This window comes from Sinocyclocheilus rhinocerous, unplaced genomic scaffold (genome assembly GCF_001515625.1).
Source record: "Sinocyclocheilus rhinocerous isolate Xijiao unplaced genomic scaffold, SAMN03320098_v1.1 scaffold634, whole genome shotgun sequence".
In the NCBI taxonomy this organism is placed as follows: domain Eukaryota; kingdom Metazoa; phylum Chordata; class Actinopteri; order Cypriniformes; family Cyprinidae; genus Sinocyclocheilus; species Sinocyclocheilus rhinocerous.
The window spans coordinates 326,367-349,161 of NW_015657979.1; the positions used below are offsets into that span (position 1 = coordinate 326,367).

At 36.9% G+C, this 22,795-nt stretch overlaps 1 protein-coding gene across 1 annotated transcript in view; it reads left to right on the forward strand.

The window, feature by feature from the left end:
* LOC107721973 (protocadherin-9-like) overlaps positions 1 to 21,727 on the forward strand; it is an 84,542-nt gene extending 62,815 nt beyond the window's left edge. Inside the window, exon 3 of the mRNA XM_016530207.1 lies at positions 20,909 to 21,727. Within this exon, the coding sequence (XP_016385693.1) occupies positions 20,909 to 21,306 (398 nt within the window). The 3' untranslated portion in view covers positions 21,307 to 21,727. The remainder of the gene's footprint in view (positions 1 to 20,908) is intronic.
* Positions 21,728 to 22,795: the final 1,068 nt, after the last annotated feature.

A 22,795-nucleotide genomic window follows, 5' to 3' on the forward strand; every position in this document is an offset into this window, starting at 1 on the left:
CTCTTGTCTCCTCTGAGGCTGGGACTCTACATAGTGTTCTGTGCTCGTCTGTGCAGCTAAAGACAGAACAGTTAGCATGTTTTGCTCAAACTTTCGCCATGGCATTAGAACTGGTACACCGTTGTCGCTTGCGAAAACACAATAACGGCGCTGTGGGTGTATTACATTTACAGATTAAGGGGCGGTAATATTATAATGAGATCCCTTTGCCACATCACCAAGGGAGCGAAATCAGACACCCTCTTTTTTTCAGACGCTTGCAGAAAAAGGCTTCCCAAAACAAAGTTACTGGGTTAATCTTTTTCACGTTTCCTTGATTGGTAGATGCACCGTGGACCTGATTATAGCACTTAAAACCTGGAAAAGTCAGATTTTCATGATATGTCACCTTTAAAGCCTGTGCTCTCTATCCTCAGACCAGAAACACAAATCCTATGAAATAATGAACATAATCTAAAGACCTGTTCCTCAAGCACTATTGGATAGGCCACCTCATCTTGGTTTCGTGAGGAAACTTTATTATCATACATATGGGATCGGGTTTCGGTATAGACGGAGAGTAGGCTGAATCCGCTGAATGGGCTTTGATGACAAGCGGCGACGCTAAGCCTCATCCCCGGCTTCACAACATGATGACAAATGCATATGACATTTGGAGTATGGAGTTTCTGTCTTTCCATGCCATCACAGAGACACGCTAATGGGTCCTGACATTACAGCTGTAAGGGATGCCAACCATAAAATGTGACAGACAAAGGGTTATCTGGGGAAAAGAAAATACCTAGAACCCGATGACACCCCCTTCCGGTGCCTTTAGAGTGCTCTGGCACTGCAGGACAAATGACCAGGGCTTATCTAGGGCTGGATAGAGACACAATTCACTATGAATGGTGTTAATGTTTGATAGCGGTTGCCTCAGGCAGGACAAAAAAAACTCAAGGCAATAAGGTCAATAGGTTTCGGGCAGTCTATTGAACACAGCCCTGTGGCTATTTTCTATTCCTTACACTCTCTGGAAGTCTTGTCTTTCTGAGCTGCCTTCATCGTGACTGGGTGTCTTTTTCCAGGACCATGGTGTGTCGGCTTCCTTTGAGTCCTGGACTCATGTGTATTGTATATCCTGCTCTTTTGAGTTTGCTTACATATTGATCGCTATAGTGTATTTATATTTCATGTTTCAGCCTTTCAAAGCGCACGCTCTTCGGCCCGCCACGATAAAAATTATGGTAAATGGTCGAAGCGATGTCAAAGTGCTCTAACATTTGTCCCTCGATTCAATTCATCATCACAAAAACAAAGAGGACTGCTGAGAAACTTTAGAGGAATAATTATGGTTTCCATGAGTATTAGTAAACAGCAAAACAAAAACTGAGAGTTAATGTATCTGATTGATTTTTTTTATTTTATTTTATTTTTTCATTTCCCCTGCATGTTGCCTCGGACCTAAACAACAAATGGAAAACATCAAACAGCATCTTGTCTATTCTGTAAGCCTGCAGCTTTGAGTCTGCACATGATTTAGTTAAACATTTTGTGTATTTTTTAGGAAACATGATCTTTCTGTTTACATAAAACCCAAAAACCACATCCTTCCCTTTTTTAATGCTCATTATCGTAACTTAGTATAAACGGCAAATAACCATGCACACAGATGCATTTTAGCTCTGATACTTTGAGGTGAACAATAACTGGAGGCATTTTGATTAGATATTATTAAATCCCACTTTTGACCCTAATTCATGCCTGGATGTTGTAATTAAAAATTGCATACCTTAAAATGAAAGCCCCTCCAGAAATGTTTTGATATTTTGCTCTGCTCCATAACTCTTTGTGCATCTACGTATCTAGTATACATGTGCATAAATGTATAGTTTGTTTGCAGTATTGGCTGAAAATAAATATGCTGAGACTTAATGGCATATTTCAGAAATAAGGATCTTAATATACTCGCTGTACATTGTGTGATTACTTGTGAGGAATGGGATGCTGGCCTAACATGCGTCTCTTCTATATTCTGGGCCTTGCCGAAGTGCTGGTGACAGGCGTTTGACAGGTAGACAGTGGAGTGTAGGGGAAGAGAGTGGAGGAAAAACATGTCTTTGGAAGAGGAGCCCTGGAACTGTCTGCTGTATGGGCACTCTAAATATATTCTTATGAAGCCATACATAGAGCGCATTCATCTCAACACATCAGCATTGTGCATTTGCAATTGAACAATGCCACGGTGTTGTAAAATATTATCTTTGGTGGTGCTTTACAGTATAGCAGCATTACTTTATATAATGCTTAACAGGTAATTAGTGGATATACTCTTTAATTGTTGAAATGTCATGAAATGTGATTTATGCTTGTTAATAAAATATTCATATTTAAATGTACATCTCAGTTTAGTTAAGCTTGATTGTTTTACTTCATAATGTTTTTGTTAATGTTTTAATATTTTACAGCGCAGTGGCATTTTTCAATTGTACATGCTCAAGAGCACACTTGCTTTCTTCTAACATATCTTTATAAAACTTAGGAAGCATTCATGTTTGTTTTATGTATGCTTATGTGTGGGGTAAGTTGTCACAATGAGACCTGCCATTAAACAGGCTTTTTTCCTTTTAGCAAAATGTAATTGGTACAAAATTTATTAAAAAAAAATAAAAAAGTAAAAGAACAATTATAAATTACATTTTACAAAATGTATAAAATGTACAATATATTTGACATCTTGACATCAGCTCCAATACAAATGTGATGGTTTGCCCATTTATGAAATATTCTCATGTCTTGAAAAGTTAAAATCTTCCTTCATTTTATCATTGGACCTCATTCTTGAAACCAGCATTTTTGTGTGAATTGTTCATATAAAGCCATTCTGACATATTTTTCAGATTCATGAAAATGTTTATATTTTCAAAATATTAGGCAAACTAATGGCACTGCATTTTAATAACTCATAAAATACAGCATAACAAAATTAGTTAACCAATTAAATGTAAATTTCAAATTTGTATTGACAAACTTCATTGAAAAATGATTGAAAACAGTAATCTGTTTTCCTTTTTATCATAGATTATTATTCTGAGCACCAGTAGTATTTGTCTGCAAGAACACTTTAATTGAATAATGTTTGTTAGGCATATGGCTAATTAGTCTCTTTTGCATTTATGCATATTTCTGGAGCCAAATCTGAAAAGGGACTCCTGAAGATTCAACAACAGTCCTGTACATGCAATTCAAATATTTGTAATTCATGGGCGGGTATTATGAATTGTGAATGAGCATGCATATGCGCCCTAAATACCAATGTCTGGGATTCATTAACATACATACATTTAACTATTAATAAATCTGAGGTAACAAAATGTTTGTTAATCTAGAAGAGAGTTTACATGCAAATTATTCGAAATGTACTATTTACAAAAGATCTCTAGGCCCACTGACCTTTAGATGGATTTCTGACATGCCGCTATACCTCTGGACTATGGCAAGAAAAAGCAAGAGGTTATAATGACAACAGCACAAAATACTCAGATATTCCAAAACTGATGGCATGTCCCCTTGATGTCTGAAAGACGTTCTGTTCCCTGCGGAGCAGAGGCAGGCGAAGAGACTTAAAAGAGGATTGGGTCAGGAGCAGGGATGGGGGAGCTTTTCTGTTTGCAAGAAAGTGAGAAAAAGCTTTTGCAGAGAATGAGAGAAGCAGAAATGTTAACACTTTACAGCAGCTTAAGAACTTTTTCATTTTTGAAAATGTGATTTATTGAAATCATCATACCCTCTGAGGTGTCCCAGACCATCTTTAATAAATCGCAGGCTGCTTTCACAAAGCAAGTCGCCAAGCTTTCTGTTTTTTACAGCGGCAATGCCAAATAATTCACAAATCCATCAGCGCTATAAAACAGTAACTCAGACAACACCCCCTCCGTGTTGGAAAATGTACGAAGCACCTCAAACGGACGCCCCTCACAGCACTCAGGCTATTCTTAGCTCTTTTTCAGAGAATTGGACGTGACCCTTCCTTGAATCAGATGTCGAATAGAAAGCGCATCACTCAGAGGCATATATCACGGACACAAAGAGACCCTGAAGGTTGTTTATTAAATATTTCTAACAGCTAATTAACCACCCCCACTTCTCGGGATTGCCATTGTTAATGATTCCATCATTTGCAGGTACATTTGTTTTGCAAGACAATGGAGTGAGCGCGGCAACTGGCCTTCTGTCCTGCCAGTAAAGGCTTGAAAGATGGCCCACCTTTGATGCCATGTACTCACTATCTGCCTGACCATAGAGGCAGTTACCAAAATATATTGCTGAGGGGAAAAGAACAAATCACTAGTGACTAACAGATATATTGCAGATCCGGAGGCATAGTTTATTCCCTCCCATCCCGAAGGAATTTATTTGATGGTATAGACTGTTGTGTGAGTTAAAAGCCCACTGGTGTTCTTGTATATGATGCTTCTGTGGCTGCGGTATGAAAGCGGTGCAAACGATACACCTGCACGAAAACAATACGCGTGAATTTGCCGTCTAAACCAGTTTTGGATCTTTTATGTTATTTTCCTCATATGTGATATCATATTTCCCCACAGAAAGGTTGCATTGTAGTAAACACATCAAAAATGTCCAATAGCTTAAAGCCTATCTGCAGATGTTCTTGGCAAGCCTAAAAACATATGTTGAGGACTACCAATGGTAACTGAGTTCAAATCAGCCACCATGGAGAACATCCCAGCTTTACAGACTGATATGAATGGCGAGTGAGTTTGCGAGTAGGCAGTGCATGGCTCTGTCTGTGCCCTTACCTCCAAAGCTTTCCGGAATCTCTCACACATATTGTTTCATCCGTCTTAGTTATCTCTTCATAAGAGAACCGGCTCTGTGTACAAGGCGGATATTTTGCCCCAAAGAAATTGTTTCCTCCCTTTAACATTTCAAAAAGTGTTGTACATTGAACATTTCACTTTACTGGCAGATTTCTCCACATATGTAAATGTGGCCTTTTACTTTGCTTTTTGTCCAGGGTGTCTTTCTTTCTTTCTTTATTTCTTTATTTCTTTCTTTCTTTTCGTTTAAGTAGTTTATGTATATATACTATATATACTATATATATATACTATGATCACTGCCGTTCAAAAGTTTGGGATCAGTAAGATTTTTTATGTTTTTTAAAGAAGTGTCTTATGCTCATCAAGACTGCATTCATTTGATCAAAAATGCAGAACAAAAAACAGTAATATTTTGAAATAACATTGCAATTTAAAATAACAGTTTTCTATTTTAATATACTTTAAAATGTAGTTTATTCCTGAGATGCAAAGCTAAATTTTCGTCAGCCATTATTCCAGTCTTCAGTGTCACATGCAAATGCTGACTGATTGATGTTGGAAACAATTTTTGCTGTTTAATATTTTTTGGAACCTGTGATACTTTCTCAGGTTTATTTGATAAATACAAATTTTAAAGGAACAGCATTTATTTCAAATAGAAATGTATATATATAAAATGTATATACAGTGGGTACGGAAAGTATTCAGACCCCCTTAAATTTTTCACTCTTTGTTATATTGCAGCCATTTGCTAAAATCATTTAAGTAAATTTTTTTTCCTCATTAATGTACACACACCCAAAAATAATAATTATGTCATTAATTACTCCCCCTCATGTCATTCCAAACCCCTAAGACCTTCGTTCATCTTCGGAACACAAATTAAGATGTTTTTGATGAAATCCGAGAGCTTTCTGACCCTCCATAGACAGCAAAGCAACTACCACATTCAAGGTTCAGAAAGGAAGTAAGGACATCGTTACATTACTCCATGTGACATCAGTGGTTCAACTGTAATTTTATGAAGCTACGAGAATACTTTTTTTGTGCAAAGAAAACAAAAATAATTACTTTATTCAACAGTTTATTCTCTTCCGTGTCAGTCTGCGCCGCCAAACGCATGGTACTGAAAACATCGTGGTACTGTCATGAACGTGTGTCAAAGACTGACACGGAAGAGAAGAAAGTGCTGAATAAAGTACTTATTTTTGTTTTCTCTGCGCACAAAATGTATTCTCGTAGCTTCGTAAAATTACGGTTGAACCACTGATGTCACATGGACTATTTTAACGATGTCCTTACAATTTGTGTTCCGAAGATGAACGAAGGTCTTACGGGTTTGGAACGACATGACTGACCTAGTAATTAATGACAGAATTTTCATTTTTGGGTGAACTATCCCTTTAATATTTGCTGTTCAATGACATTTCTTATTATTATTATCAATGTTGAAAACAGTCATGGTTCTTTGATAGACAGAAAGGTTAAAAAGAACAGAATTTATTTGAAATAGAAAACTTTTGTAAGATTATAAAAGTCTTGACTGTTACTTCTGATACATTTATCAAGCCTTTTCTGAAGAAAAAAAAAAAACTTTCTGATGCCAAACTCTTGAACAATAATGTATGGTGCGGCTCCGATAAGTATTTTGGACAGTTTACCCAGAAATGAAAGTTCTGTGATCATTTCTAAATGTGTTTGGAAAGTTTCACTGTATTGACAAATACAGCTGGAACTATGGCTGCAGGTCACACTTAAAACATGCTGTAATTTCACAGATAACAAAATATCAAACCATGTGGGTTCTGCTAAAATATTATGCTTTTTTCAAAACTAACTTCACTTTTTCCAGCCATTTTTAAGATTATAAAAGTCTTGACTGTTACTTTTGATAAATTTATCAAGCCTTTTCTGAAGAAAGAAAAAAAAAAACTTTCTGATGCCAAACTCTTGAACGATAATGTATGGTGCGGCTCCAATAAGTATTTTGGACAGTTTACCCAGAAATGAAAGTTCTGTAATCATTTCTAAATGTGTTTGGAAAGTTTCACTGTATTGACAAATACAGCTGGAACTATGGCTGCAGGTCACACTTAAAACATGCTGTAATTTCACAGATAACAAAATATCAAACCATGTGGGTTCTGCTAAAATATTATGCTTTTTTCAAAACTAACTTCACTTTTTCCAGCCATTTTTGCCATTTGTTTTAACCAAGTGGTCCCGAGGTGATATTTAGTGGATGGATGAAGTCAGTTCCCCTCAAGTTCACACAGGTGTCCTATAGTCACCACAGGTGCTGTTTATCACAGAAACATTCCACTAATGTTTGACAACCATAAAGAGTCTAAATACTTCTTGTCTTAGGCCTATATAAGGACTTTATAGTGTTCTATCTCAGACGAAAGCACATTTTTAGAGCATAAGGGTACACTGGTAGAGTGTGACGAATAGCTTTACAGGAGAGGCTGTTTGTAAAGCCCTTATATGGAGACGGTTTGTGCTTGTAGTATTATGCTAATTACCAACTTCATGCACAAGCTCACTCATTTAGAATAATCCTAATTTATCACTATTAGAATGAAAGTAACACATTTATGCATGTACGCACCTGGAATATTTTTGCATACACATTTATGTGCAGTCATTAGTGAATGAGGCCCGTTGTGACTGCTATAAACGAAAGGCCACTTTTTTTCATAGCTGCACTGTGAAATATGCACCTAAAAATATGCACATTAAAAATGTGTTGAGGTGCCGTCAGTCAACTCCACCCTTATTTTATACTAATCAGCTTGAGAAATATAGCGCATCCTCGTAATGCCACAGCGGTTTCCATTTCATATGGATTGAGTCAATTAGATGTGGTTTGACAAGGTGAAAAAATGAGTTTAATTAGTCAATTAAATAATTGCACACTATTTGTTAATGATTTATAAGTTTTGATTTCTCCAAGACCAATCAGAAGTTATAATTATTGTGAATGCAGTGTGTAAACAAACATAATAATTGACTAATTAAATATAAAAATGCCTTAAGTGTCCTCAGTAACAAAGCCAGGTCAGTGTTGTTGGGATAAATGAATCCGTATGACAGCACTCTTACTGTGAATATGCTCGAGTTGTAAGCAGTGTCTGTTGTGCAGGTGTGAAAGATGATAAACAAGTAGCAAATTGAGAAGATACAAGTCTGAACATTTGCCAGGCGTAAAGCACATGCTTTTCTTTGTCAAATGCTCTTTTTCATGAGGAGAAATCGTCTGTGCCAGATTTTTATTCAAATACAGGAAACTGCACGTGTTGCCCTCAAGGTTTTTTTTGTTGTTTTTTTACTGCCGACTAACAGATGGCAGGATGCGTACTTTACATATTCAGGGGACCATTATTCAAAAAAACACTCCGTCTTGTGCTGGACCCCAGAGCAACTCAGCTGTGCAATAGTGAATTATAACTTCCGCCTGAAATTGTCATGCTTTTTGTCAATCGGTCATTTAATCTCAACAAGGGCATTTTTCATCATATACTATCTATAGAATTCCACAACTCTTTATTTTTCTCTGTTCAGTCTTCAATCAAGTCAGTAATTACACTGATTAACAAGTTAGTAAAATATCAAACTAATTATGATAAGCTGATTAATTAATCAAATTAATCACAATTAACCGCTCACGTCCGTAGACACGGTGTAACATTGGTTTTGCTTTGTTTCACAGAACTAATCGTTGCCTGGGTTGCGTACGTAAATTTGGGGCGGAGCTATCAAAATAGGGGCAAGACCCTTTTGGGGTAGGGGCGTGTTTGTTTTGGTGATTTCAAATATCAACATTGGCTACCAGAAATCACTTACTCTGCCTTTAATTAAATTGCTTCACAACAGAAATATGTTTCAAACCATTTACGAAAACAAGTGGTTTGGAATCTGTCGACGGGAGAAGGAATCCGGAGCTCCTCACGCCATAAGGCCAACGCCAGAATGAGCTCGCCATCTTCCAAGAGCGCCGCCCTTTTAAGACGGCGCAACCGCAGGTTCAGCCAATCACGTTTCTCGGCAGCAACCAATCGCTGCACAGACATACACAAAAAAAAACTCCACACAGAAAACACAGATGCCGAAGTCGTAACAGTCATCAATATGTTAAAATAAAAGGTGACCTGTTACAACACATGAAATATGTTGTACTTATACATCCATATATATTTTAACCTTAGATTTTGTTCTAGCGTATTATAAGTTGTCAAAAACACATAAACAGTCATCATTGGGCATTTTACGTGTATTGTACATGTACGTGCATTTTATGTGTATTTTTCACATTTCAAATTGTGGTTGAATTTATCGCTTCTCTTCACATGCTGGCCCATGTACACAATAAGTCCTCCTGGCAGGGAGGGAGAGCGCAGCATGGATCTTGTAGCACTCTCTATGTTATTATCATGATCAGTGCTGATTGCTGATTGTTATGGTGTTTGCACCTCTCTTCTATTCAGCCCATGCTGTGTGTTTGGGCAGTGCTGATTGTGTTGATGCTAACACTCCCCTCTTCTTGTCTTCATAATGGAGGAGAGGCCTGAACACACCAGACGAGAGGAGAGGTAGGACCACACCAGACAATCAAGAACATCAGTCCATGGGAGAAAGGGAAAAAGTCAAGTAGCTAGAATAGTAGAGCGCAGCTAATCTTTTGTCCCCTCCAAAAAAAAAAAAAAAAAAAAAAAGGACCACACCAGACAATCAAGAACATCAGTCCATGGGAGAGCGAAAAAAGGGAAAAAGTCAAGTAGCTAGAAGAGTAGAACGCAGCCAATCTTTTGTCCCCTCCAAAAAAAAAAAAAAAGAGCTTCAATTTCCTTTACCTCTCATTCTCACCTTAACACACATGGAGAGAGGGATGTTTGGAAAGATATACGGCAGCATCTTATTCTTCGAGCGTGTGAGTGGCAGCGTGGAGATTTACTTATTATTATTTTTATTTATTTCCAGATCAGACACCAAATGGAATCTTTTGTCCCCTGCTTGTTTTTAATCAACACTAACAAAAGAAAAGACAGTGGAGACAGTTTGACCCGCCGTGTTTCGAGGGACAACATCTTTCTGTGGTCACTTTGTCCTTGATTTTGTTCTTTTATTTGTTTTGCTGTTTTAATCTCAGCCAAGTCAATAATATTCTTTGTTGTCTTAAAATGGTGTGTTGGGGAAAAAGGTCTCCCTCTTTTGTTGAAATTACCTGCCTGTGACTTCTCTCTTCTCGGGAGTCGGGATGAAGTAATCATTAAATGTTGTGGTCAATAGTGTCAAACGCAGCGCTAAGATCCAATAGCACTAATAGAGAGATACAACCACAATCAGATGATAAGAGCAGGTAATTTGTGACCTCAAGTGACATACACGACCATTCAAAAATGTCTCTAATGTTCATCAAGGCTGCATTTATTTAATCAAAAATACTGTAAAAGAGCAATGTTGTGAAATATTACTATTTAAAATAACTTTTTTTAATATATTGTACAATGTAATTTATTCCTCTGATGCAAAGCTGAATTTTCAGCATGATTACTCCAGTCTTCAGAAATCATTCTAATATGCTATCAATGCATAATTAAAGGGACAGTTCACCCAAAAATAATAATTATGTCATTAATTACTCCCCCTCATGTCATTCCAAACCCCTAACAATCGGTCATTTAATCTCAACAAGGGCATTTTTCATCATATACTATCTATAGAATTCCACAACTCTTTATTTTTCTCTGTTCAGTCTTCAATCAAGTCAGTAATTACACTGATTAACAAGTTAGTAAAATATCAAACTAATTATGATAAGCTGATTAATTAATCAAATTAATCACAATTAAACACACGTGTGAATAATTGTTGAGAAAACCCCCCAAAGATAATTTGGAGATATTATTGTGGCAGATAAGTAAAACAATAGGCCTAAATAGAAATTGACTTTAGAAGTCAGTGTATTGTTCGTTATATTTCCACATCACTGAACATAAGCTAGCCTAGCTCTTGTAGTCTGTCTGTGCTATTTTTATGATTGTATGCATGTCTCAGAATGCTGTATTTGGTCATTGTGTCACATCTTGCTGTGTTTTCAGGGTCTTGCACTGTTAAAGGAATAGTTATCTCACACACACACACACACACAAAAAACCAAAAATAAATAAATTGCTGAAAATGTACTCATCCTCAGGCCATCCAAGATGTAGATTATTGTGTTTCTTCATCAGAACATGACTTGCTCACCAATGGATGCTCTGCAGTGAATGGGTGCCGTCAGAATGAGGGTCCAAACAGCTGATAAAAACATCACAGTAATCCACATGACATCTTGTGAAGTGAAAAACTGTGCTTGTAAGAAACAAATATATGCATTGTTTTCACTTGTAAACAGTGCTTGATCTGTGCATATTTCTCTCCTTATGCAGACAAAACAACTTTTTCACTGAAGAAAGTAATATTATGGATAGAGGACTCGTATTTAAGCCAGAAGCTGCAGTTTAAAGTTAAAAAGCTGGATTTTTTACTTTAACGGTTTGTGTGGATTATTGTGGATTACAGAGGATCCATTGGTAAGCAAGTGATGTAACACTAATTTCCCCAAATATGTTTTGATAAAGAAACAAACTCATCTACATCTTTAATGGCCTGGGGGTGAGTAAACTTCCAGCAATTTTTCACTTTTGGGTGAACTATTCCTTTTAATGCAGTGTTTTTGAGTCACTGTTTGAAGTAGTTCCGCTTTGAGAAACAGGTTTCAGACATGCAAAAACATATGAAAACATGCATGGTATTTACAGTAGGTACAATTTCAGCCTTGAATGAATACATTTATATTAGATTCCTTATTGAGAAATGTACCTATTGATCAGAAGGCATGTGTTTTTAACTTAGCATGAATGCATTTTAAGCACATTTACAAAAATATATATTTATATATATTTGAACTTTTTTTATTAAGTTGTATCATATTATCTTAACACATTACATTACTGACACACATAATTGTATTGTATAATTCTTAGTGTATTAGTCAACATGAAATTTTGAGTTCTATATTTTCCTATATGACTGTGTATTGGCTACCAATTTGTTAATTAAATTAATTTGTAAATGAAATGCATTATAACCAGTTACAAAGTCATCATTAAGATTAATTTGAAAGGTCATTTTTAGATGCTGAAATCTAGAAAGTAGGACTTGTGAAGATGCTGAAAAGCTCCCGCAAGTGTATAAAATATGTCGTATGGCTCCACGGAGCCCGGAATTTCCTTAACATATTGCAGTTGCTGGAGTGTTGCATGCCCCTGGCCTCCAGTTGTAATTTATTTTTGCGATGCATGTCACAGTTTACATCCCACTGTACATTTGTACATTTGGGACTTCATGAATATATAATAGCTAAGAGCAGCATGAAATCATACGGATCTCCTCTGCAAAAGTAAAAGTGTAAATCACTCATAAGCAGCGATGAAATACGAGAGTGGTGCTGGAGTGGAGCTGATGATGAAATGCATCTAGCCTGCAGTAAGTGGCCTTTCCCTGATTCATGAGAATGAAAAGTGGGTCTCTCATTTCACCTGATGGTTGTGTCCAACACTTGAGTGAAAAATGGCATCTTTCCCCTTGTAAAACACCCATGGGGTTAAATAGCTCCATTATTATTAATGACCATCCCTTTGCCAATCTAGATGTGGAGTCAGAGTGGGTGTCTAATGAAATGATAAAGTCCATGTAATTACAATTATTCAATTATTATCTTTCAAATATCATTTTGTTTGAAAGAATGGAATTTGTTTGAGGCTCATGCCTTTTGTTTAATCTGTATTGCATGCATGTACAGAGGGGCCCAGATGACTGTGACCACAATGAAAACTTGGCATTGAAAATCGAATTTAAGAAGGAAGTAAACAGGAGATTTTAGAATTTCAAGGAAAAAAAAAAACTGATGTAAAATTAATGAGAAATCATTTAAATTGTGTAGTATTTCACTAATCAGATATGTCAATTTATGACACTGACCATATTAACTCCTTCACAGACAGTGAGATGTTCTTGCTGGAGCACAAGATCTCAGTAACTCGCTGAAAAGTGTTTTCAAACAATAGCTCAAAATGCTGTTAAATTAAAGGCATTTATTTAGTTAGTTTAGTTTAGTTTAGTTTATTTTTTTTTATTATTTTTTTGTATCTTCCAAGCTAATGACATGAGTGAAATTTTTACTATTAGCCTAGTTATTGTTACAACAAAGCCTAGCTCAAAACCCTCATAAATTAAAAACATACATTGATTTTAATTAATTTTTTTATTTTTTTTTATTTTTTTCATAATCAAGTGACATGACTGAAACTGTTACAACTAGCCTAGGTCTTGTTGCAACAATACTTAGTTCAAAACCCTTGTAAATTAAAAGCATTTTATTTTATTTACGATTTTTTTTTTTTCCCCCAAAATCAGATGACATGAGTTGAAAGTGTTACAACTAGCCTCTATAACGAGAGATTTTGAAATGTATGTTGTTCTTCATTTATTTTTCTTCAGATCTTTTTCTAACTAATGTGTAATGGGAAAAAAAAAATAGCATTAAACAAAAAATGCCAAATAGAAGTACTTCACTAGCGTTCTCAGACTTTTGGATCCCATTGAATTTGTAAGAAACTCCAGCTCTCCTTCAGGTCTTAAGGTTGTCAGCGGATGAAACTATAATAATATCCTTAATTTAGTATGGATATTCTCTCGTGCCGTGTTCGTCTCCTGTCCCCAAGGGTTCTAACTGTGCTCATATCAAGTGCACCAATTAAATACATGTAAAATGTGCATACATGGCTGAAACTATACTAAACTTTGATCAAATATGCCACAGTGTACCCCCTCGGTGGGTATGTTTTGGCTCAGTGAACTTCATGAAGACTCATTACTTGATCATTTGCATTTCGAAAAAACCCTAAATCTTTGCCGTGGTCTCTCATAAAATTTTGTTTGTGCTTTTCTACACAACTTAAAGCAAAGAAACACTGAATCCAGTATCATATTTTTTTTTATATACACTACCGCTCAAAAGTTTGGGATCAGTAAGACTTGTAATTGTTATTTTCTTATGCTCATCAAGGCTGCATTTATTTGATCAAAAATACAGAAAAAAAACAGTAATCTTGCAAAATGTTATTACAATATAAAATAAAGATTTCTATTTTAAAATACTTTCAAATATAATTTATTTCTGTCATGCAAAGCTGAATTTCCATCAGCCATTACTCTAGTATAAAATGTCACATGATCCTTCAGAAATCATTCTAATATGCTGATTTATTATTAGAATTATCAATGTTGGCAACAGTTGTGCTGCCAAATATTTTTTTTGGAAACTGGTGACACTTTATACTGGAGTAATGGCTGATGGAAATTCAGCTTTGCATCACAGAATAAATTATATTTTAAAGTATATTAAAATAGAACCATTATTTTATATTGTAATAACATTTTGCAAGATTACTTTTTTTCTGTATTTTTAATCAAATAAATGCAGCTTTGATGAGCATAAGAGACTTCTTTAAAAAAGCATTACAAGTCTTACTGATCCCAAACTTTTGAGCAGTAGTGTATGTAACCCTCGTAAAATTACATATATGTCGTTCAATAAAATTCAAGGCTGAATTCTCTCATGTGACATAAAGCTCGCTGCTCCATGCAGAAATGTGCTGTTTTTCTTAAGCTCTACAGTCAACTAGATAATGTTTAGACAGGAGAAAGAGAGTGGGGAGAGATGATGTTCTATATTTATGCAATTAGCCCTCTAATTGGTAGTAATGGGTTTGCACATGCTAACATAATGACTTGAGTAATCATCTCTGTGGCATCCTTGATGTAAATCCCATCAAGTTATATTCAGGTCGTGCTGCTTTGCTTAACAGCCCTGTTACAAATTGTCATCCGTGCTTCTTGTCAGCACGTCCGTGTGCTACGAACACCCTTTCATCACACGTCCTGACCAGGAGCGTCCCATACTGTCAGAGAGCGTGTTTACATAAATGTCACTATAGCCCAGCCACATGTCGGTTCATTTTATGTGTTAACTGTTGTTGTTTTTCTTTCCACAACAGCATTTATTGTCATACAACCCTGTATCACTGTGTAGACGGTGAGATGTCTTATTTAACAAACTCTACAACAATTCCTTTTCAGTTTTCACGCTCTATTATGTTAATAGGTTTTAAAAGGATTGATACTCTTTTCTTTTCTTTTAGTTTGGAAAATTAAGTTCAGGTTTTGAGAGGCATGTTAATTTTTGTATTGTGTATTTGAAAAATATAATTACTTTCAGACTTTTGGATCCCATTGAATGTGCAAGCTTTTTCAACACACAATATTCATACGCACATACACACAAAGATACTGTTGGAACAGTCTTATTTATTTATTTATGTTTGTTTGTTTGTTTGTTTGTTTGTTGAAAAAAGTCCAGCTCTCCTCAAAGGGCTATTTCACCCAAAAACGAGCATTCCATCTTCATTTACTCACCCTCAAGTTGTTCCAAACCTGGGGTGCATTTCCCGTACAATGATGTTACTCGCAGTTTAACCACCATAGTACAATAAATTGTTGTGTAAACGAATTCACGGTCGCATCTCCGTCGTTTGAACCACATTGGTTCAACAGTCTAGTGCTGTTATTAATGACATTGCACACATGTGGTGGAGTAATAACTTCTGCTAATTAATTTTATTTGAGATCTCTGAGATACTGCTGTATTGAACATGGCACCTGATGGCTAATTTACTATTTTTGTTCCCTGTCATTTTATTTCCCTAACATCCCTAACATGTATATATAATGTTCCTGTGGCTCAGTGGTAGAGCATTGCGTTAGAAGTGCAAAGGTCATGGGTTCAATTCCCAGGGAACACACATACTGATAAAAAATATAGCCTGAATGCACTGTAAGACGCTTTGGATAAAAGAGTCTGCTAAATGCATAAATTTAATTTAATTTAATATATATATATAGAGAATGGAAGATATAGCTTGTACTGCATGTTAGCTTGCTTATTGTGCCCAAGAGCATCATTTATTTAAGTCCAAATGTCTTACTAACAAGTAACTATATGTGACCCTGGACCACAAAACCAGTCTTAAGTTGCTGGGGTATATTTGTAGCAATAGCCAAAAAACATTGTATGGGTCAAAATTATAGATTTTTCTTTTATGCCAAAAATCATTAGGATATCAAGTAAAGATCATGTTCCATGAAGATATTTTGTAAATTGCACCCTCAGATTCCAGATTTTCAAATAGTTGTATCTCGGCCAAATATTGTCCTATCCTAACAAACCATACATCAATGGAAAGCTTATTTATTCATGATGTATACATCTCAATTTCACAAAATTGACCCTTAAGACTGGTTTTGTTGTCCAGGGTCACATATGATTCTAACCACAGGTCGAGAGTTGTAGTTCCAACCACGCAAGTTTGTGAATGTTCATTTGAATTCTGGTTCCCTTTCAGTCGGTCACTACGAGTCACGTCGTGACCGACGAATTGGGATATCGCTTCGATAGACCAATCTACTTCGAGTGTAAACTAAACGAGCCAATGCACATTGGCATGCAATGCCTCCTTCCGGGAACGAGGGTTACCATACGTAACCGAGACGTTTCAGGAAACAACAAATCGTTGAACTATTTTAGTAATGACAGAACTTGTGACCATAGCTCGCTAACGATGCTTTCGGGAAACACACCCCTGTATGAGTTTCTGTTGAACAAAATAGAACATATTTAAAAAAAAATAATAATAATTTTGGTAACCATACAGTTGGTTGCTAACATTCTTCAAAATATCTTCAAATTATCCGCATTGATTTCCTTTATGAAAAAATACAAAAATACTATGCAAGTCAATAGGGACCAGCAAATGTTTGGTCACCAACATTCTTCGAAATATCTTCTTTTGAAGAAAGAAATTCATACAGGTTTAGAACAACTTGAGGGTGAGTAAATAATGATTCATGTGTGGGTGAACTATTCCTTTAAGGATTGGAACACTTTTCTTTTGTTTAAGTTTGGAAAATAAAGCTCAGGTTTTAGAACAAAAGACTTTGCGGTTTTTCGTACGGGAGCAAACCGATTACCAATCTCTGACGACAGTGTTAGACAATGTTTGCAAGGGAAGATTGAAACTATCTTCAAGCATTCGCACCGCTGTAATTACAAGTGTGAATCAGCCTGGGACTTCAATCAATAACCACTGGCTATTTTGAGAAATGTTTCAATCTGCAGACAATTTGCTTTAAATGCGAGCCGCTATTAGAAGCTCTATTACTCTTACTATTGTATGTTTTGCAATAATGTAAATATCATTACCTCACACGACATAAATTTTTTTTTTCTGCAGAAGGTGAAATTAAAAATACTATCTCTTAGCACGTGGGGTCTGATTCTTTTTTAAAAGCTTGACGGTAGAGTAGCGATTCCCCTGAATACAAAAAGCACTTAAACAGCATCAGAGTGAGCCGCTGCCTCGGGCTGACGAAAGCATTCAGCGCTGTCACCCACATCAGTCAAGCAGTACTAGTCCCTGTGGAGGAGAAACTGATACGGACTACATCTTTGGAGCTGTTTAATGTGAAATATCACATGCGAAAAATAGTAGCTCTCCTGGCTGTTGACATAGCGCCACTGACAGCTCGTGCTGTGCCTCTGCACGCTGGAGAGTAGCGTGGTTTCAAAACACCTTTTACACATAATGTAATTGCGCACATATTCTCCACTGCTTGTGCTGATTGGCTTCATATACACACACACACATGGACCTGCTGGGCAAATGCACTAAAGGTGTCTCACGCACTTCTCAGAGAATGTATTAGGGCCTCTACGTGTGTCTGCCTGCACGCATGAATCTGTCCACTGTGGCGTGATGTGCTCAGCCCCTCAAAAGAACAATGTCTCTGAAAGACGCCTCCAATTTCCAAAGCAGCTCTGGGGTGATTTACAGCAGCCTCCGAGAGCGACCTGGCCAGGACTCATTCTGCTTGCTCAGAGAGTGAGTGAGCGGCATCATTTTTCCTTAATGAAGTTAGTGACCCTCTGAAAGGTGACACGTTTACCGCTCCACTGATTTATGCACTGATGCTCTGAGGCAGACTATAGCAGAGTAAGACCGGGAGGATGTGGCCACATCTCTCTCGCTCTTTTCTCTCTTTCTGTTTATAGCTTTCTGTATTTGTGCTATTCTGTCCAGTTCTCTGGTATTAAGACAAACTGTCATGGAAAATAAGAGCATACTATAGCTCTGTTCCAAAACCTAGTAAGCTGTCTAAAGCCCTCAATATACTATGATTGTTATGTATGTGCAAGCCTATGCATAGTCGTCATCAGCACAGTGCATGTGCAGCCCAATTATTTTAACCCCACATACTTTGTACATTCAGCTCGCACATGCACCTTGATTTTTTTTTGTGCACTAATTCATTCATCCACAAGGTGGCAACACTGTCCTGTCATGTTGTTTTTTAATCGAAAAAGACATTGAATAGACGGAACAACAAACTACTGGAGACCACAACAAGTCATAGATGGGAATGTTTCAGTTGAAATATCCCACTTCCGACCTCAGTGAGTTCCAATCACACCACACGATGGCACCATGACTCAAGAACATTTCATATTCTGCAAATTATTTAGGACAGACTGTCCTAAAATCAGTAAATTGTCATTCGTTATTCAAAATATATATATATGTTATTAAAAATATATAAATTTAAAATGTATTTATATAGCCTAATGTCAAATGTAATAGTACATTATTCCAGACATTAGCACTAAATAGCTGTCTATCTAGTAGGCATTTAACAAGAAAAATAGGTAGGCATTCATTGATGAACAAACAATGTATTATATGTTGCACATTCATACAATACGTTCATCAGAATACATAAAAGAGAATTTTCATGTTCCTCATGAACGAGCTCTCTATTGGTCACCGCCATCTTGGAAATTGTCAAATAATGTTTAACACTGAGGTTTGGGTTGATTGATTTGTCCCAAATGTCCAATTTGGAGTGACATTCTGGAATTATTTTAAAGTAGGAGGTGGTAAAAAGCAAACTGTAAACTCTAGTTTAAACAAGTACAAAGACATACTTTTGCTTCTGGAGAGAAATAGCGCAGACACTGGACAAGGATTAAACTTTCCAGTGCTCATCTGTCAAGAGCCTGTGTTTGCACATGCTATCAAATAGAGTATATTTGAACAGGCTGTGTATTGGGCGTTCACACCATATTGGAGTATACTTTGGACTTAAATAGGCAGCTAACTTTCAAGGCAGCTTCTTAACCATCATGGTTAGTGATTTGAAACACTACCAACTCTGTCCATGTGAAGGAGACTATTCACAATTTATTTCAATGGAGTTTGACATTAGCATGTTGCTAAGCTAACAACATGGTACTTTAAATATGAAAATGCATAGCATACACAAATTTTGGGTAAAATAGTCATTTTAATTTACACTGAATTATTTTTATTGATGTTTTTCAGTACTGAATGACACATGTTTATTAGGAATCAGCATTTTCTTGGATTTGTTTACAGATTTGTTTGACAGCATTACTGTGGCTCAATTCATGCGGTTCCTATAGCTCAAATCATAGATATCTATATACGTACATCCCTCATTCGACTGCTCCAGACACGCCACCATGTCCACTATCCTGGAACGGTCAACATTTCAGAGGCTGCTTAATACTCACACTAAAACCAATGAATTTTCATGGAAAATGTCAACATTATGCAGCCTATGGTTGTGAAAACCATAAATATCTATGGTAGTGTTCTCTGATGATCAGTAACATTTGTATGTGTTCTCAAGTGTTCATTAACCTAGCAGCTTATATGGTATTTATGTAAGGATATCTGTTGCTCAAATATTAAATCAATAGCAATGCAAGCTAGCAATGCAAGGCCGTGGGTTTGATTCCCAGGAAATGCATGAACTGATCAAACGTATTGAATGCAATGTCCGTTACTTTGGGTAAATGTGTAAATATTTAATCTGTATTTCTGCTATTCAGAATATTTCGATTTCCCTCTGCATGATATTAAAATACTGAACATAAAAAAGTAATAACTATATTGGCTCCTGGTGGTAAAAAATTAAAACAACCCAACCATGTAATGCAGGGGAACCAGACAGAGTCCCTTTCAATTATTTCTAACATCTCTGCCTATGCAAATATGCTAAATTATTTCTACGTGACAGCTTGGAGTGGGGACCAGCATGAGCAAAGTGATGTTCATACAGGGCTCTCCTTTTCTTAGTGGGTTAAGATATACATACGCCGCTGTAGGGCTCCAGCCTGCCTCCACAAGCACTGTTTTACATTCTAATTATTAGAGTTGACAGGCTTTATGGCTGGGGCTCAATACTGAGGCCTTTTTCTTGGCACATCTCGCATGTGATGTCAGAGCAAGTTTAATGAGATAAGAAAGTTTGAGTCCTGTAGTTTATGTTCTCTTTTCTTTGAGCAAATCACGTTCTGTTGCTCGCAACTACTGTAGCATGCTTACTGTATACGTGTCAGCTGCGCTAACAAGTAGGTGAAAAAGGAAGAATTGCTGCATTTCCATTTGATTTGTCTTAATTGACTTGATTTAAGCGGGAGACATCAGTAGAAGAAAAGGTGTGCCACGATGACTCCGATTAAAATAAACAATGGTTTTGGAGCCGTTCATTAATTCTTTGATATGTAAAAAACCAATCTCAGACACAAACAACAGAGACTTTTTTAAAGATTTAATTAAGCTACAGGGAATTCAGTGCATATTGTAGGTAAACACTAAGGACCATGGGAATACCATTTAAATTAAACGAACTGGTGTTGTTTTTTCTCATTATGAGATGAATTAAACATTTATCACTGCCTTTCATTTCTCTCAGAAGCTGACATTTACAGGTCACCTTTTGATAGCGCCAACTTTGTATTGTCTCCAAGTGCCTTAACAGTAAGAGAAAGTATGATTTATTTTGTCTTCCGTGTTCACCTCTTGACTGAGCCTCCGCATTTGTCATTTCATCATCCACAGCTATTGAAGTGAACCTGCAGAAAGCTCTCGCCGAGGCCTCGGAGACCTGTACCCAGGAATGTCTGATCCTGGGTCATTCTGACAGTTGCTGGATGCCGCCACCGCTGACCCAATTCCATACGTCCGGTGCCGCCACTCTGCCCTCCTTTGGTTTTCAACAAAGCTGGGCGCGGGGGACCAAGCCAGATGGGCGTCACACCCTTGGCAGGTCAGTGCCCAAAGTTGATCTGGACAAAGGGAGCAACCGGCCCCAATTCTACAACACACTTGAGAGACACTGCAGCAAGAAAGAGGATCCCATCAAGGTCATCCCTCTAGCCAGCTTTTCCGCCACGTCCAGCCCGCAGATGTCTATGAGCGGAGGCTCTTCTGCCTTCCTGCACGAGCATCAGCTGTAGAAGTGAGGGTAGGCCTCAGAGCACTGCATAATGAGAGTGATTGAAATGGAAAAGCTGACGGGTTCTGATCGTTATTAGCATGTGTCAAATGTTTCATGACACAGGATGTTTCTAAACTCAGCAGAAGGGGAAGTTAAAGCAAAGGACGGTAGCTTTCGATATCCTCTGTAAAACTGAAACATGTACAGCAGACAAATGGTAGATATAGACCAAAGTAGCTCCTCAAGTGAAAAAAAAAAAAATGGTGTGAAATGTGTCTTAGTGACAGATTAGTGGCAAATGAATTAAGCTTTATTGTTGATCAAAAGGGACAAGATTTTTATTTCATTCTTTTGTGCGCCTCTTGAATGCAACTTAACAAATTACTTTTAAGTCTGTGCTGGTGGAAGAAATCATTGCATACGTTTACATGCACACTGAAATTCCTATATAATTATTAAAAAAAAAAAAAAAAAAGCTGGTGGTTATTTCTTTGTGCTTTGCACATGATCACAGACACACTTGTAAACAAAACAATAAAAATTAGGCTCTGAGTTAAGAACCGTATTCGGAATATTACGAGGCATGTAAGCGTAGTCAATGAGGTTAAGTGTAATTTCTGAGCGCTGGGTGACTGCAGTAATTCTTTCAGCTTTGGTGAGGTGCTTCGTTTCCAGCTGAATTTCCGCCTGAGTCAGTTTTATTCTGCTAAAGAGACCTAGTTCCATGCCCCTGAATGTTTTGCTTACTCTGTCAAGACTACAGATACAGCTAAGCCTCTCTGCAAAAATTAGCCTTGCTCGGTGTTAACACGTAGAAACTTTTATGTATTAGGGTGCTTCTTTTCTTCTTATACTTTGACGTTAGCTCTTTTCTCCCTGGTGAGCTTAGAGCCTTCCTCTGATGTTCGGCATGTTGGTAGTTTCCATGCATCTGACACCCTTTCTCTGCCATTATAAGAAACCCACTTATTTTCAACATTTTCTCATTAACAGAGGCACAGATATGGCTAAAAAGACATCCTTTGTTTTTTCGCACTACTATATACATTTTTTCTTGATTTATACAATTTATGCACCATAATAAGTGCTGTGGAACCAATTACAAGAATCTGCCAATAGTATAATTACTTTGATCAGTAATCACCGTAACCGCTATAGAAGCAGAACGCTGCTCTATAATAGCATAATTGGCTACCTTTTGAATGTGTGTGTGTGTGTGTGTGTATGCGTGTGCCTGTATGGTGCGCACTTCTTTTTAAACTTGCGTAAAAATTAAGCGTTTGCGAGATTTATATATAATGATGTCAAAGAAACAGCCTTAAGATGTAGATGTGTATTGTATGGATGTAATGACTGCTAAGTGAAGTAGAAGTTTGCTTACAATCGTGTCATATTTTCATCCAGTTTATTCAAACAGAGACATCAAGTAATCCCACAAAGAGGCAGTGCGGGTTGAGAAATCAGCACAAATTTAATTCGCCAACAGTTCTCCAGTTCTAGTATATACT